The 17120-nt window shown below is 38.1% G+C and overlaps 1 protein-coding gene across 3 annotated transcripts in view; it reads right to left on the reverse strand.

Annotated features, from left to right (window-relative positions):
* Positions 1-17120, reverse strand: part of GBE1 (1,4-alpha-glucan branching enzyme 1) — a 176927-nt gene that overhangs the window by 139209 nt on the left and 20598 nt on the right. For all 3 annotated transcript variants that reach the window (XM_084284215.1, XM_084284214.1, XM_084284213.1), the window contains exon 2: positions 1447-1616. In XM_084284215.1, coding sequence (XP_084140341.1) covers positions 1447-1616 — 170 coding nt within the window. The remainder of the gene's footprint in view (positions 1-1446; positions 1617-17120) is intronic.

Genomic DNA, 17120 nt, shown 5'->3' on the forward strand with positions numbered 1-17120 from the left:
TTGGAATCACAGGATGTATCTGACTCCTATATTAAAATTCAAGTACTACATCAACCTATTTTACCAACATCCATTCCAACTAAATACAAGGAGTATTTGAAGAAGAACTACCTTGTCATTCAGCAGGTTAAATCGTATCAAACAAGATATGGCTGAAAGTAGCATTGCACGAACTTCTTTGTTAGTCTTCTAAATTTATTTATTTTTCTAAAAATAATTGTTGTCTACATACTCAGGTTGCTACAGTGAATAGGTGACATGGACCCTCAAATCACGTTCTTAAAAGAAAACAAAACAAAACAAAACAAAAACAATCCTGACAATTAAAATAGATACAATTTGAGTGATGCCTGGTTACTAAATCATAATTTGAATATTTAACTGTTTCTTTTGGTTATTCTGCTTACGAGTGTATCTTGAGAGTATGGATAAAACAGTACTAACACCTAGTGCTATGAATTATTAAAAATATTAATGGCTCTGGAAAAAAAACATAATCAATTTCTTTGCAACTGCACACATTTTACAGAAGCTTAACCATAGTACTTTAAAAGGAACCACTACATACTACAGCTAATGGCATGTGTAAAGAGTTTTAAAGCTACTTTAAAGTTATATAAGCACATGGAAATGAAAGAGAAAGTAGAATCAGTATTGCAGGATTTAAAAACAAAAATGCGTATGACTTGCATTTAGGAGATTGCATAACATGACTCACTTGAGTGTAGCTCGTCTTCTGAAGAATGATGAAATTGCTACTTTTGTCTCAAGTTTTAAGTAAGTGGAATCAACGTCTCTTAAGTTCTCCGACCATGCAATACAGGAACACCTCCACTGTAATGGTGCAACCTTCCTGTTCTGCCAACAACATTCTTTACTCTTCCCTCAGAAGGGAAGAGGAAACACCACCTACTTTTTCATGACTACGTTCATTTATGAGTTTAGGTTACCATTTTCCTGCAGGACTTTTCTAGACTCTCATAATTAGTGGGAGTCACAAAGGGCCTTGGTCCTTACTCAACACTGCTGTTAGACCAGTCAAAAAAAGATAAATCAAGTTACTCCACTGTTATCTTTTCCTTCCCCGCATACCGTTTAACAGAAGCCTAACAGTGGACCTTCAGGAAGAACCTTGGGTAGTTTAGACACATTCAACCTAAAGCTGCAGCATGATCAGGCTAGGGCTTTTAGAGAAGTCATCACTTTATGGGTATAAAAATAGATGCACATAATACTGACCATACAACAGATACACACATGTTCTTAGGTTATTGCAATATGGAGTAAAAGATTATTAGTTTAAGTTAATAAATATCATTACACCGGTAACCCACACCACACATTTTTATTATTAGAATTTTATCATTGCTACAACATTGTCTAAGTGAAAGGATATCGATCTAAAACACAGTGCAGTAAAGAGGCAATATTCCTAAAAATACTTACTGAAGTCACCTGTGAGAAACACCGCTTCTGCTCCTGGTGCCCACTCTTTGCAATATACTCCACCATCCACAAATTGGTTAACTCCGAAGGTTTTGTAACTTTTTGAAAATTTATCAAGACCACCTTCATTTTCCTCAATGCTCTTCAAGCGGTTGTAAAACAGAGCATACCTTTCAAAGAAAACAGAAACAGTTTTAGAAAGCTTAGCAAGTGTCTTACTTATATTAAGAAATGCAAGAGCATAAAGACCACATTGAGACACTGTCACACTGTGTCCCAAGACTACAATATTGGATTCATCACTCTACAGAAATAGAAAACAAAACTAATCATATGATTTTTCCAGGGTTGCAACACATAACAGAGTTAAAATTTTCACATCTGTATTTTCTCTACTTTATGTTAACTCTTTATACTTTAAGACTGCGAATCCTGACTGGCAGTCCAAAAATCATAGCTTTACTACACAATATGAGAACTTCACACTCTGAACAGCCTTGCACTTCTTTGTCTGTCTTATTAATGCTGGGCAAGGGCCTCACAGGGATAATTGTCTTGCTCTGGTACATCTATCACAGCCAGTTTTAACAGACAATCTCAGAATCTCAGGACACTGAAAAACTTGTAATGCAACATATAGCAAGTATGGAGGAAATAATCTGGCACTTGCAGAAAGTAGTTCCCTAAACAATCTCTCTAGAAAGACCATCAGCAAGATTGAGCAGTCCCTTGCCACTGAAACTAGTCGGAGAAAAAAGATTACTACTTTATGGACGTCATTATTTGGTATTGTACTCTACAATAACAGTCCCTATTAGGACTAGAAATGCCATAAACCTCTAATGTAAAAATCTGCTAGTAACAGGTTGAAGTTTTTTGTTGGACTTTGCCATGTTTTCTCCAAGGAGTTCCCAACAATTCAGAAACACATATCAAGCACACATTGTACATAGAAGACTGTCAACTTTTCTTCCTGACGTGTAAGCTACTTCTGTGAAGCATGGCTAAAATGCTTCAGTTTAAAATATTATTGAAGCTACCTGCAGAGTTACTTTATTTGCAAATTAGAAGTGTACCCATGTTCTCCAAAAATAGAAAGGAGGGTTCTGAAATGTATAAAAACTACAAAGAATCTGGACAAAAACTTGTCTGCCTCATTACACTTACTATATTTTGAAAAACTATAAACAAACGGTAAAGAAGCAAACAGCATTATGGTATTATACTCCATTGGTTTAAAACAACAACAAGAAAAAGAAAAGTAATCTGCTTGAAGTGTTAGGATGTACACTGCTCTCAGGCTTGTTTTAAGGGTTTGTTTCAGAACTGGCCTTCATTAGTTCAAAGCAGAGGATTAAAATGTCAATTTACTGGTTAAAGTGAAATAGGGTAACATTAATTTTGAGTACTTCAACTACTTTCAAGGTTAATCTCCCAGTAGGTTTGTATTCCAAAGGCTGATGTTCACCTTTAAAAACAGCAAGATTCGAAAAATGCCTCAGGATACACTATAGCAAAAATACTTTAACTTTTTGCACCATTCCTTTAAAAGTCCATTTCCATTTGTAGCACTTGAGGGAGAATATTTGGCCAGATTTACAAATAATTGTCTTACCTGTATACACATGTATACACACACACAAACTTGACTGACAAGCTTTAACCAACTGCAATTATAGAAAAATTTATATAAATAAAATGAAAAGTTAAATACAGAAGTGCAAGTCAAAATAGCCTCAAAAGTTCATCATGTGGCATTTGGCAAAGGAAAAATTACTCCATTACTGAATGATTCTCCTTGAAAAAGGAATTTATTTTCATTTATTTATCTTTGTGTTTTTGTGGCTGTGGATTGACTTCAAGTTATTCTTTAAAATATACTAATTGTATTATACAAGAGTATAATACTTGTGACAGAGCAAGCTAATTCAGACATTAGTGCTGCATCTTCATTACAGAAATAATGAATACTGAAATGACTAGTGACCTCCATAGTTGTTTTAAGTGATATTCTAGAAAGTATTCATTTTTAATTTTGTTAAATGTCTGAAGTGATCAAATTTAGAATAGTGATTTGCTTGAAGTTCATGAAAGCCACCAGCTCTTAAAATGGATCAATTACTTGTGTTGCGATCTATTCTAAAAAACTCATCTCCAGACATGAAATACATCCGGCCACAAAACAGTTATCTTCCCTTGAAGGTCCTGCAAAACAGAACAGAGCTGTAGTTCTGTATCCCGCTTCTGCTTTAAAGGAGAGCATTCAGTTAAGTGCATGCTTATGATCCAGGTGTGAGAAACTTAAAGCTAAGATTATATAAAAGCAAAAAAAAAAAAAACAAAAAAAAAACAACTTTAGTTTCTACATCACTGAAACATTCACCTTCCTGGGCAACCTCTTCCAATGCCTGACTACTCTATCTGAGAAGAAATGTCTCCTAACTTCCAGCCTAAACGTCCCCTGGCACGACTTGAGGCCATTCCCTCTAACCTTATCACTGCTGATCTGTGAGAAGAGGCTGACCCCCAGCTCCCCACAACTTCCTTCCAGGTAGTAGTAGAGAGCAATGAGGTCTCCCCTGAGCCTCCCCTTCCCCAGACTAAACAACCCCAGCTCCCTCAGCCGCTCCTCACAGGACTTGTGCTCCAGGCCCTGCACCAGCTTTGTAGCCCTTCTCTAGATATGCTCCAGGGCCTTGATGTCCTGTTCCAGTGAGGGGCCCAAAGCTTAACACAGTACTTGAGGTACGGCCTCAACAGAGCTAAGTACAGGGGGACAATCACCTCCCTGGTCCTCGACTAGATGACCTTGGAGGTCTTTTCCAGCATCAATGATCCTATGATCTTCCAAACTGAAACCTCAGAATCATACAGAGAAAATGACAGGAAAGCTCTTGCTTAAGCAATCCCAAAGGCTTATTATGCACTAATAGCATACAATCATATATATATTAAAAAAAAAAAAAAAGTATCAGACATCATCACATTTAGCAATTCCCTGTGAGCACTGGAAGTTGCCATATTCAGCGACACACAGCGACATACATAGTCATACTGACTATAACCAAACTGGTCACATGGGACAATTCAAAGGCAATTCAAATCTTGCACGACTGTGGACATATAGAGAGAATTAACAGGAACAGCTAGAGCTAGAAGCCAGAACAGTCTTTAGTCCTGCCCTCCTACCTTCAAAGCCTGCTGTTGCTCATTAAACTGTGAAAAGTCTTTTCAGATTTCTCTACTTCCTAATATTCGAGTTGGCACTGGAGAAATATTACAAGGTATGTTTTGTAAAGTACAGCTTACCTTTGTGACAAAAGAAAAAAAACACACACAGTAACAAGAAGATCCGCGGACTTTCAGAGAACTGGTCACATCTAAGTGGAAAACAACATACATTGTGTCCCTTCCTCTGGGGACATGCATGACACAAAACACACCAGGCAAGTACAGCTGATAGAGCAGGACTGCTCCGGGTGCTTTTCTTGCTCCAGGAATTCTTATGAAAAAGCAAGCTCATGTATGTGCTGAGAAGGGCTGTGAGGACCATACCAGGGGGCCTTTGCAATTCAAATCCCGGATCCTTTATGCTCATCTCCACTTACAGACCAATGTTTTTTAAAGACCAAATACTAAAGTTAGGTGTTTTCTTCAGACTTCCTAGAGGAAAGAAACTTCAGTCATGGCATTTCTTCAAGCACACATACATCCAGCTTGAAACAAGACACTTAGTAACAGACTAGCTCTTTTACAAGCATCCTTGCTTCCCCTTCCTTCTGTATTTCATAGTGAAATTCATAGTGAAATACTGAAAATCATTAAAAACTGACCCTGTTTCAAATGATGTGTTTGTTATATTAATAGTTTGTAACATAGCGTTGCTTTGAATCCCATGCTTTATACACAGCCCTGTTTAGAACTGTATGATGAGAGTGTAAGAACTGGCTGACTTTCCACAGCAGCAGAATTAAAACATCAAATATGACATCATACAATGCCTATCCAGAAAGTGGGTAACTTGCCAAAAAATAAGCTTCACAGTGAAGGAGTAAAGACTGTATAACTCAGTAGTCATTTTAGGGTGGTTACATTCCAACATTTCAGATGAGCAGCTATTCCTCATACTTCTACCACCTCAAAAAACAAATTCAAGTATTGTCTTTAAGTACTTAGAGACCTAAAATGTATGTAATGGAAGCATACAGATACCATAGAAAGGTCAGAAAAAGAGATGGTTTGATGTTTTTTCAGTGCTATGCAAAGATAAACAGTTCTTAGTCAACGGAATAAGGTTCTATTTATCTGATAACCACAATGGGCAAAACCCACCTGATGTGCAAAAACCCACAAAACCAACTTGCTATCATCACTGACTTCATTCAACTAATTGATTCCATTAAAAATGAAAAAAAGGTGTTAAAATCAGTAGTTTCACTACAGGGTTTAAAAACAAACAAACAAACAACAAAAACAACCAGTTAGCTTCCCTTTTCTTCCCAAACTCAAATGTCCTAGTGAAATAAGACTTCTGGCAGAAAGTTAAAGTCTAATGGCAAGTTAGAATACTGAATCAAGTCTCCACGTAAAGACTTCTGATATTTATTTTTCAAAGCAATAAGAGGTATTAACTTCTTCTTGGCCACCTTGTAAGGTGTCAGGAAAAGGTGGTATTAATATTTTAAACCTTTGTATTTATCCAAATAAGCTTTAGTTTCTTATGCATCGCAGGAATCTAAACAGGAACAAATATAACCACAAAGGCCTTGGCAGCATACAAAATACCCTCCTTAAATCAGTATGGTGCTGCACTCTAAGATGGCTGCCAAATTTCAGAACATTTTTATGCCCCTTTTCACACCTTTTTTTGTAAGTCATAGTTATTGCAGTTTATAGAAGAGTCAATCAGCTTATTTTAAGACCTGTGGTGTCAACACTAACATTAATCATTTTAGTCTCTCTTCTGCTTATGATGTTCATTTTAGTAGCTATTCATCTTTTAGATTTTTGTCTACACTAGCTTTTGTGCCATAATTTATTTCCACAATATTGGCCCAATATTAATGCTAATTTATTCAGAACATGAAAGCAAATAGGAGAGGCTTTGATAATGATATCTGGCGTCCATATGGAAAGCCCAGTTCTGCAGACACCAAAGGGAAAAAGATATGAAAGAAAATGTCCAGTAAGGTATTCTCTGTAGCCAAATCCTCCCATTTCTCAATAAATACAAACACTTGCAGGAATGTCAGTGTTAAAAATAAAGCTAGAGTCAATGTAGGTATTGGAAAGACTGAAAGATCAGAAATAGAAAACGTAAAATGATAGTTGTTGTTGTTGTCCTGTTGTTTTTCTCCCCTCATTTAAACAACAAACAGAAAAACTGTTTGGATGTTTTGAGATACCACTTATCCTATTTATGAGTTTGCTCCTGAAGCCTCCTAGGGGAACACCAGGTCCTATTTTTCAAGTTTCCACTCTCCTCCACCACAGGAAAAGCTGTATCAGCATTACATAAAACAGGCAATAGAAAAGCAAAGAGTGCCTAGGTCATCAAATCCTCTCCTGTGCCATCAATTACGTACCAAGAACAATGCTATTCAGAGTAACTGAGATTTCAGATGCAGTGTTATCAAAACTGGCTTGGGTCCCTCCCCCCTCCTATTCCTATGACTGGAAAAGTGCTAGAGAACCATGCTGACGTGCAAGCATCTCCCCAACATGTCCATTCAGCAACTCTGTTTGAGGGCTAACGTGCCATCAGAAAAACTAGGTAATGTCAAACCTGTTGAAATGGACCTGCTGAAATGGACAGACATCTAGCCATCAAGTATTTCCTGTTTTGTTATAAGTAGATATCTAGTTATTTTATTCCAGATCATTTGCAGGATCCACTCTAACTTATGATCCCTGTGGACAACTGAAAGGTCAACAACCTGCAACAAAGAAAAATCCAAACTGGTAAAAGTGCGGTGCATCCACACTGACAACATATATAATACTAGGTACAGATTATTCTTCATCCTACAGAGAGGTAAACTGCTACCATTTTTAAAGACTTACTTTCTACAGTAATGCATTATTTACATAAAGCTCCACTTGAAAAACTGGCAAATAAGGAATAGAAGAAATGCTGATTTCAGTTCTGATAGACTACTTCTACAGGAATATGAGAAAGGATTAACAGCTGGTTTTGATTTATATATCAAGAGGCTCAGGAGCTGCAGATCCCCTCCTGTTGTCACAGACAGCCCATCCTTTAGAGATAGATGTCCAAAGTCTTGCAGTGTTGTCACCAGCTACAAGTGACGGGTATCATTTAAGTGCCTACATTGAAAATATAAGCAGCAACAGCTCCCTTTTGGAATGGGGAAAAAAACACTTGATAGCTAGATAAGAAGAGAAGCTCTGCACCTGCAGATACGATATTAACACTTGGGTCATAACATTCCACACCAAAGCAGCTCTTAACACTCTGGGTTTATTCAAAAAGTGGCCAGCAGCAGCAGTAAAATTCACTCAGAAAACTATGCTGTAAGAACAGACTCCAGTCTGGTCTGCCACAACCCTCTGGGCAACTAGTTGAATTCAACAAGCAACGTATTATGGCATTTCTTGAAGCCTGTCTATAAAATAGGCATTCCTGCCTCCAAATTTGATCTGGTACGTCCACGCAGAGCCACGCAGTTCAGGCTTACCAGAACAGGGGAGCACAAGATCTTCGATCCACTGCAGTCCACCAGAGCAACAGACCTCTTTAACCCCATTTGTAAACCACACTACTGGTAATTGCCATCTCATGAAGCACTGCTATGAGGTCTCTGTACTCACCGTTTTTTCCCGGAAAGCCAAAGAAGTACAATTTGATACTTTCCATGTACATGCCTGAGGAATATGTCGGAATATAAGAAGGACAATCATGAAACAATCACCACTAATAAGGGCTACTTCTCTTCTTGCTGTGTCCCTTTACTGCTTCATAGTGGAAAAAAAGGAAACAAAAACATCAAAGTGGAAGCTAGAAGCATAGATACAACACCTCTGAATACTTCAAAATAAAGAACACATGGCCATTCAGAGATTACTTTTTCTAATATTGCTGATACTGATATGAAGATGGAGTTACAAATGCTTTCACCAACACCAAAGCCAATGCAGCGAGTCACTGCTCTGCATATCAAGTCCATGCATTTCATTTTCTACTTTACTTTACTGTCGTTTGTTTTTCCATAACACTGTCTTCATTAAGTTGCCTATAAGGGGACAGATTGAAGGAAAATGGGAGTAGGATGAAGCTCTTCCCAAAGCAGATTTCTGCAGTTCAACAAATCAAGTGCACCAGAACTAGTATTAAGTGGCAGAAGCAAATTCCTGTTCATAACTGTTTCTTTAACTAGTCACTAGTGAAAGATTACCAAAACAAAAGCCCCTCATTTCATTTTGTTGTTTTCTCCACCTCCTTTACTCACCTTTCCTTCATTTAAGGACAGTATAAATCTCAGGTAGGTACTACTATTTCAGAATGCTAGAACTACTGCATCGTAACCTCAATCAGCTTTAGTTTTAGACAACTGACCTGCACTTTCTGCATAGAAAGATTAAATGAATTTTTAATAAGTTTAAATATGTTTAAATAGATTAACCAACATTGGAACAGCATGTAACCTTTCAAGTGTTAGAAGAATTCCAAGAGAATGTTTTAAAAGTGTAGGACACCAACGAGTGATGTTTACAGAGAGACAGGAAGTCTGACATTTCATTTTGTTTTTCTGTGGGTTAAAAGCAAAGATTTTATATGTTTCTGAAGTCATTATCATTGTCTGTGGGTGGCTAAATCAGAACATCCCAGAGGCTCTAGCTGCACTATTAAAATTCTTCACTACACAAGTACTTTGCCTCTTTATCCCAGGAGAGAGGCAATCTAACACTCATTTTATCCTTAGCTGAAAACTAAAGTATTCTGCAGATTGTCTGAAGATATTAAGTCCCTATTAGGTGTAATAAAATTAACTGTTATTCAAGTAATTTGGATATACAGGTATTGCAGTAAGAAACGTAACGAGTTAAATCATTTGTTGTGATTCCTACCATTTAGGAAGTACTCAAAATTCAAGGTATGGTCCAGCTTGAAGAAGTTTCCCTTGCTACTTGCCACTAAAAAGACCCTAGAGCACAGAACAAAAATATAAGAAAGCCAAAATTTTCAAAAGCAGCTTTTCCAGTTGTTCTCTACTCCACAGATTAACACCAACATGCAAATTTTCATTTCTTGCTTTCCAACATAGGAGGCAGCTTGTCTCTCTGCCTTTCTGGTGTTCACAGAAAGTTTCCTTAAAATTTATTCAAGTGAATGGAGTGAGGGAAAAACATTCAGCAGTGCCTGCTACTGCTGGAGCTGTCAAAAATGGCTTTTTCATTAGCTACATCCAAAAAAGCTCCTTCAAGAATATAGGTAAATGCATTAGAGTGCCTTTACTGCTTCTCTTCAACTAGAATAAATCTTTAGTACGCAAGCTTCACAGGAAATGGAAGAAAACAGAAACTGCAACGCAACACCTTAACTCAGTAGTTACAGTTCCAAGGCACCTTCCATGGTAAGCAGGGGTGTAAAATCCCAACTTGCTCTGGACATCCCATTACTTCAGTATGAAGAGAGCACAGCTTTGTCCCAAACTAAACAGGGTATCTTAAAAAAAATAATATAGGAAATATTTGATTGGGGTTAATTAATGGGTAATCTCTTGTTCTATTGGAAGTACACAGGACAGAGTTACTAATTAAGCATCAGCTTTTCCAAAATAAAAGTGGTGTTGTGCAATTTGAGCCTTATCGACAATATACAGTCTGGTATTTATGAAAACAAAACTGGGAAAATAAAGAGTAGCCACAGAGCTTTTCTTGACATCCTACCAGCAGCTGCTATTTTTGACAGAAGTGAAGACTAATAAGCTAGAAATATATTAAAGATGAATATACTTCAGTAGTGTTTTAGCAAGAAGATTATTTGCCAGCTTAAGTTCTGGCACAATGCCTTCTGCACAATACCAAGGAGTAGAAGTAACCCTCTTCCCTCCTGTACACACTAAGATAATTTAGCAACTTTACCCGCATTTGACAGCTGCAATGTCTTGCCATCAGCCACACAGTGAATATATATCGTCCTTGATTCAGAACCAAAAGCAAAAGTGATTACAAGATGCATCAAGGGCAAACTTAATGCAATCATTTAGTAATAATTGCTTCACTAGCTTATCTAAACCCATCTACTTCTAAGAACCCCTTCCCCACAATATTTAGATGCTCTCTTACCCACATCCTCATATGTTTGTTCATCTTTCAACCCCTTCAGTTTTATTAGGTTCACATAGACATACCTCACAGGATAAATCCATCAAATTACTGATTCTTAGAATAAGCAAAAGGCAGTTTCTTTCCATCTTTCCACACTTGCTACAAGAAAGCTATTCAGTCTCTTCATCTTTTACCCTCTATAGATATAAAAGGTATACTGTTACTTTTTGTTTTTAAAAACTGAAAGACACCCCAAAACACAAAGCCCCCTCTAAGATGCTGAGCTGTTACAACTTTCTGGAGCACTACAGCTATGTATATTCTGCATACAGCAAAGCTCCCAAAACAGCTTCCCTGGCACAACAGAACAGTCTTAAGAAGCATTTTATAATTGCTGTCTCAAGGCTCTATTTTACGCTTTTCCCTTTGTATGTACGGCAACAAATTTACCAGTAGCATGCTTTTTGTTTTACACATCTAAATATTTGTCAGAGAAACAAATTTAGATATTAAGTTTCTTCATTTGATAGTCATTGTCTCACTATCTCTGATAAATAGCCTTAATTATGCATAAATTATGCACTAAAAACCCTTCTTTTAGATGTAATAATTGGATATCATCCTAACAGAGAAGCAAAAGCAATTTGAGGCAGTTCTTTTCAAATTAACATAACTACAGAGAAACTCCATCATATTTGAGCAGAAGCTGCAGAAATGTAAAGAGACAGATTTCTTTCTAGAAATCAGTAGACTAAGACTGTGTTAGCTCATGTTTCATATTACACAAGAGAAAATAAACTGAAAGGTCAGTTGAACAGTTACAGCATTGCCCTTTTCCAAGGTAATCAGCAGAGCATGTAGCAGAGACGTGAACACAAGCGTGACTGGAAAGACAGTAGCTGATGAAGAGGCACGCTGCCACAGGACGCGGGACAAAATGCTGCTCCCACCGCCAGCTGAGGAGCGTGGCACTCTGCAGGACGTACTTCACTAACTCTGATTTATTGCTTTAATTTCAAATTAGTGTTCTTGTTAACCATTCTCGTTTTCATATTGCCAAAACACACTAGAAGAAGGAATACTGAACATTAATCACATCCCCAGGTAAGCTACAGAAAAAAACACCGTTATTAATTTGTTTGTAATAGGGACACAATACAGTCAAAAATTCATCCATCTGGTTTATTAATGCATTTTTGCTTTAAGCACCCAAATTGTTGTTCTTCAGCACTGTTTACCTGCACACTGTAGGGCAGAGGTCCTGTCTTTGCCCCCACCTTGCCCATCAAAATTTATTTTCCTATCAGAAGACTGTATTTATTGGCGGAAAGCTCCAAAACGTTTTTTACAAACCACATTAGCATATGCTTAAACCCTCCTTACGTTAGAGACAACTCAAACATTTTATTTACTAGAATTATTCCTAATGAAGCTGTAAGCAAGAGTATATCGATTCCCATTTTATTCCACTGACAGCTATTTCTAAAAAACTTTCCTTGTATTAATAGGTATCTAGGTCTAGTTAAGGGGAGAGAGAAGAAGTCAGCAATTCCCACAGCACTAGCGCTGAGTTGGAATCAAAACACAAGCTAAAAGCAGTAGCTACAGCAAAGGTTTCAGAAGATAATATAGGAACTTTGAATGAATTTATGATATGCTTTTTGGTGAGCAAGTGCTACTGCCTCATGAAGGTCTTAACCAACCTGCAAGTGTCAGGCAGTACTATTTCTAAGGCAATTATTTGCCCGGTAAGGATCAGCCCACGTGCCTCCTATGGGTTTTAAAAGTTCCGCACATCGTGACAAGATAGTCTGGACTTCAATGACTATTTCATTTCATCTTCGCTGTTTAAAAAAAGCTGTTTTCAATGTGTTTTATTTTTACTAGCTTACCACAGCAGTAAACATATGAAGCCATCTGTTTCTTCTCAAATTTGGATTTTTAAGTGTGCTGCATCAATTTGGCTTCCACATTCTTTGGAATGCCGCAAGTGATTTTAGTTGGCATAAATGAAGCTCAATTCAATACTAAGAATGATTTATCCTCCTAAATAACCCCCAAGAAGTTAAGAATCAAAAGTTTTAGTTGGTAGGCAAAAATTTTGGTGGACAAGTTTATGTCAGAAGTCACTCCTGATTATTTCAAATTTTCAGATCAAACACTGGATATTTGTCATTCCATTAGCCTCCCAACCCACTTTAGAGGGCACATCTTTCAATTAAAAAAACAAAGAAATAATTAATTTTGTACCTGAAAACTCTGCAACTGCTCTAGCTACAATATAGTAGTTGATTTTCATAAATTTTACTTCATTTCCTATTAAGATCTGTTCCAAAAATTAAAGAGTCTTGACTTAATGGATCAGATCAATGGCTTACATGCTCAAGTAGTTTACTACCTGAAAGATAAGTTAAACAAAAGTCTTCTCATCCCATAATAACCATAAAGCAAACAAAAAACCTTACTACAGAGCTGCTTCTTTGTCAAACTTCAGATTAACTAGGTTTAAATAGATAGCCAGAGGCTGTCAAAAAGCTGGCTAGAAGAAGGGTACCCACAGCAATCACCAAGCTCTATACTACAGCAAAAGTTTCTCCCCTACAACCGCTTTCCCCCTCGTCTAGTGTAAGCATAAACCTGCAGTACTCCACTCTAATTTAATAAACCTTTAAACTCTATTATTTTGGCCTCAATTTCAAGATGTGCATGTATATCAACTAAATAAGCATTCCGTTTTCCTCTCACAAGCACAAATAGACCCCCAAGGTAGGTTTTCTTCCTAGCCTGTAAGTTATTTATCGCCCACTTTTAGATTACCTCTCTGTATTTTAATGCTATAAAGAAAACTCCACAAAGCTCCAGGAAAGTAACACTTCTATGTTATTTTACATATAAAGAAGAGAAAAACAAGCATTAAGCGTGGGATGGGAAGGAAGGTATACTTTTGCTTTTCTGGCTGACAGCCGAGGCGGTTCGATCAGTCTTCACTGGCTGGATCAATAAGTCTTTTCTATTTAGGCTCAGTGGCTCTATAGCACAATTCATATTGATTGCAGATTCAACTTACCAAGTGAGCCTGGTCTGCTAGCTGGGTTCCCCGTAATGCCAATGAAGAATAGCAGCCTGTTGAGAACAGAGTTTTAAGGAAGAAAACGTTTCCTCCAGTGACTATAGACCAAGATCCTAGAGGGATTTGGGGCTGAAGAGGAGGAACAACACAGAGCTACTTTACCTGCTAAGTAATCGTAGCAGCCTTAGGCACCTAATCAGAAGTGCCATGCTGTCTTCACTGCACAAGCTTGCCTAAGTGTAATTCTTAACTGCCTTCATTGTTAGCAGGACCAACATGGAAAGCCAAGCACTCAACTCACTGTACAGTCTGCAGTGCAAAATGCTTGTAATTTATTATCAATAAACTAGAAGTGTAATTAGGATTTGGGTACTTAAGAAACATCTTTAACTAGTCCCGGGTAATCAAGCCTATTCCCAAGGAAGATGAGCAATCAGGAAGCGTGTATGCATGCAACTATTCACAGCAGCAACCAACAATACAAAGGCTTACTTTATTCACAGCCAAGCATTTTCAAGGTGTGCTCTAAAAAGTTCTTCCAAACTTTGGTAAGAAGGAGCACAAAGCTGAGAAGCACTGATCATTAACTGGTTTGTACCATCATCTCAGGAATAGCTGTATGAATGTCAAATTCACAGAAGTTATTATACCAAATATTTGAGCCTCTTAAGAAAACAGAGGAATTCAAGTCTTATGGACTCTGCCTGTTCTTCTGAAACACTAAGCCACTGTATCTCTTTGACACAAGTCTTTTATCAGAAGGAAGCTACACGAATTGCTGCATGTCAGGAATCTGGTAAGGGCTTCGTAACTGCAGAACGCACACTACCTGGCAGCTGCTGGATTCCTCTCACCCACATTTCTATTTTCACAGGATTGGAGCTCAGAAGGACATATGACAGTTTCCAAGACATCTGCCTTCTGACGGGATCGTGGCTGTATTTGAAGTTAGCAGGGACAGCCCGATAATCATAGAAGTCACTGTTGCTTTGCAGTTTCCAAGCATATGTCAGTCTCTTGTCTGTAATTCAACCTGTCTGTCACTGTATTAGGAGGCTTATGGTCCAAGTTCTGAATGGTAAAGAAAGTTGTAAACAAGAGGCATGGGAGAACAACTAATACTGCACCACTACTCAGTGCTCACAAATAATCTGCCCAAAACGTGACTCAAGCCTCCATAAGACACCGAAGCTCATGCCAGAGTTTTACATAGTTGAAGCAGTGAGGTTGCTGGGACTCACAGAAGGATGCTTGCTGCTATCTGGGGGTGCAGAAGAAGAAAGAAACCTCACACTCCCACACCAAATCCCTTAGAGAGCCAGGGTCAGTCTTCTTGATATGCTGCACACTGAAACACGGCCATGATCTTGCCTTTTTGACAAGGTTACTGAGAAAGCTCCAGAGATCATGGAAGTATTGACATTTGTCTAATGCTAGGAGTTCAGAAACAAAAGACAAGCAAGCTGTCTACCAGGTGGAGAAAGCCTATTTTTACAGTTCCTTATTCATCTCATCTGCTTAAGGCTCTATATTCACCATCTAAAGCAAGTACTAAAGTTAGAGAAGCCTTTCATATCAGATTTTGACAGAAGCTTTATTTACCCAGAACGCCTTGTATCAAAATTTCATATTTTTAACTTTATCCATCTGAAGCGAATGCTTAAACACAAAGGTTGAGCAACATAGTTGCACACTACAGGTTTAACAGGACTTCTTCCTTGTCACCAATTTTCTATCCTATGACGTTCCTATGGCTATTTAGTATGATATTTTTTTTCTTCTTTGTGGAGAAATTCAGAGGATTCACAACTTCTCAAGCAGTGTATTTTAACATACCTGTCTATCCTTGAGGTACAGAATAGAAAAAAGCAGTGCACTATACTCTTGATGTTAGTATACACACAATTATCTAAGTATTTACATCAGGTGCTTAAACATCCCTTCCTTCCGACCTCCCCCACCCACAACAGGTACAACTGAACATTGAAGTCATCTCTTTTTTGGAACTAAGCCTAGGAAAACACCACTGGCTCCAATTCTCAGGCTGGAGAGCTGCCAAAGCAAAGCCTATGAACAGAAGCCAGGGGGATGCCAGGTTAGCCCCAGAGCTTCAGCCAGCACGGCCTCCTTAGCCCCGTTCAGCTCAATACGCAGCAGCATCAGGGAAGAGCCACAGACCTACAGCTTTGCCTAGCTTTTCAATTTATCCAGAACCTCACATCTTCGTTTAAGAGCTATCTACCCAGAATAAAGCTCGTAAAGACTTCTGAGGCATCAAATATTGTTAGGTACGTAAAGAATTAATGTGTGACTTTTTCTATTGCAATATATTTGTTATATTAGAGTAGCTGGGGTACTTATTCCATAAGTACATCTGTCATTTGTAAAACTCCCCCAAAATTCAATTCTTCAACCTCTTCCTCCTCTCCCGAGGAGCCTGGACTGCTGATTACCTTCTGCAAGTCCACGCACACACATTAGCACCCACATGTGCCTAGGTGGCTATCCTTTCCCCCCCTAACATATACAATTTAGGCACTGCCAGTTAGAACTTTTTTAGTTCTCATCTTAAGTCTTTCATCTTGTACCAGTTCCACGTAAAATGCATGCAGAATCGACAGAGGAGGTACCAACTAGAGAGGAGAAAAGAAATTTCCATTAGGAACAGAGCCTGAGAGAGGCTGCAGGACCGGTCCTTACAGGTCTGAGACCCAAGCGGACCAAAGCCTGAAGTCAGTGCTGACCTGCTTCTCAGCAGGATGCTGGGACACTGAACATCCCGGGGTCCCTGCCAACCGGAATTAATCTAAGAGTATTTACTACTTTATAGCAATTGAAGCTAGCCAGTTTCACACAACAAAGAATGTGACAAGATATAAGAACAACAATGCAGATAATGACAGAAATACAACCACTGCGAGTGCCAAAACATTCTAATATATCTTCGGTTACCAGCCACCACATACACCTCTGCTAAGCTTGCATTCATTATCTGCGTACATAAATACACCTACAAAGAAAAAGGGATACCACAATGCTAAAACTGACAAAAAATGCAAGTGAAACAACCCAGCTCCTACCCCGAAAAAAGTTCTGCTGTTGTGGTAGGCATTGTTTCTCCTCCTCGAATACCGTATTAGCACAATTGCCATGCAATTTAACATCAGGTCATGTAGTCACTGAAGTGTGTCAAATCAACTTTTACGTCACTATCACCTTAAAGAAGCATTACAATTACAGTAACTACATGTTCACAAGGAACATACTTGGTTATTTCCATTCTAATTTCTTGTAATTTCTATTTAAATTTATG

This window comes from Netta rufina, assembly GCF_964035555.1.
Source record: "Netta rufina genome assembly, chromosome: 1".
Classification (NCBI taxonomy): Eukaryota; Metazoa; Chordata; class Aves; order Anseriformes; family Anatidae; genus Netta; species Netta rufina.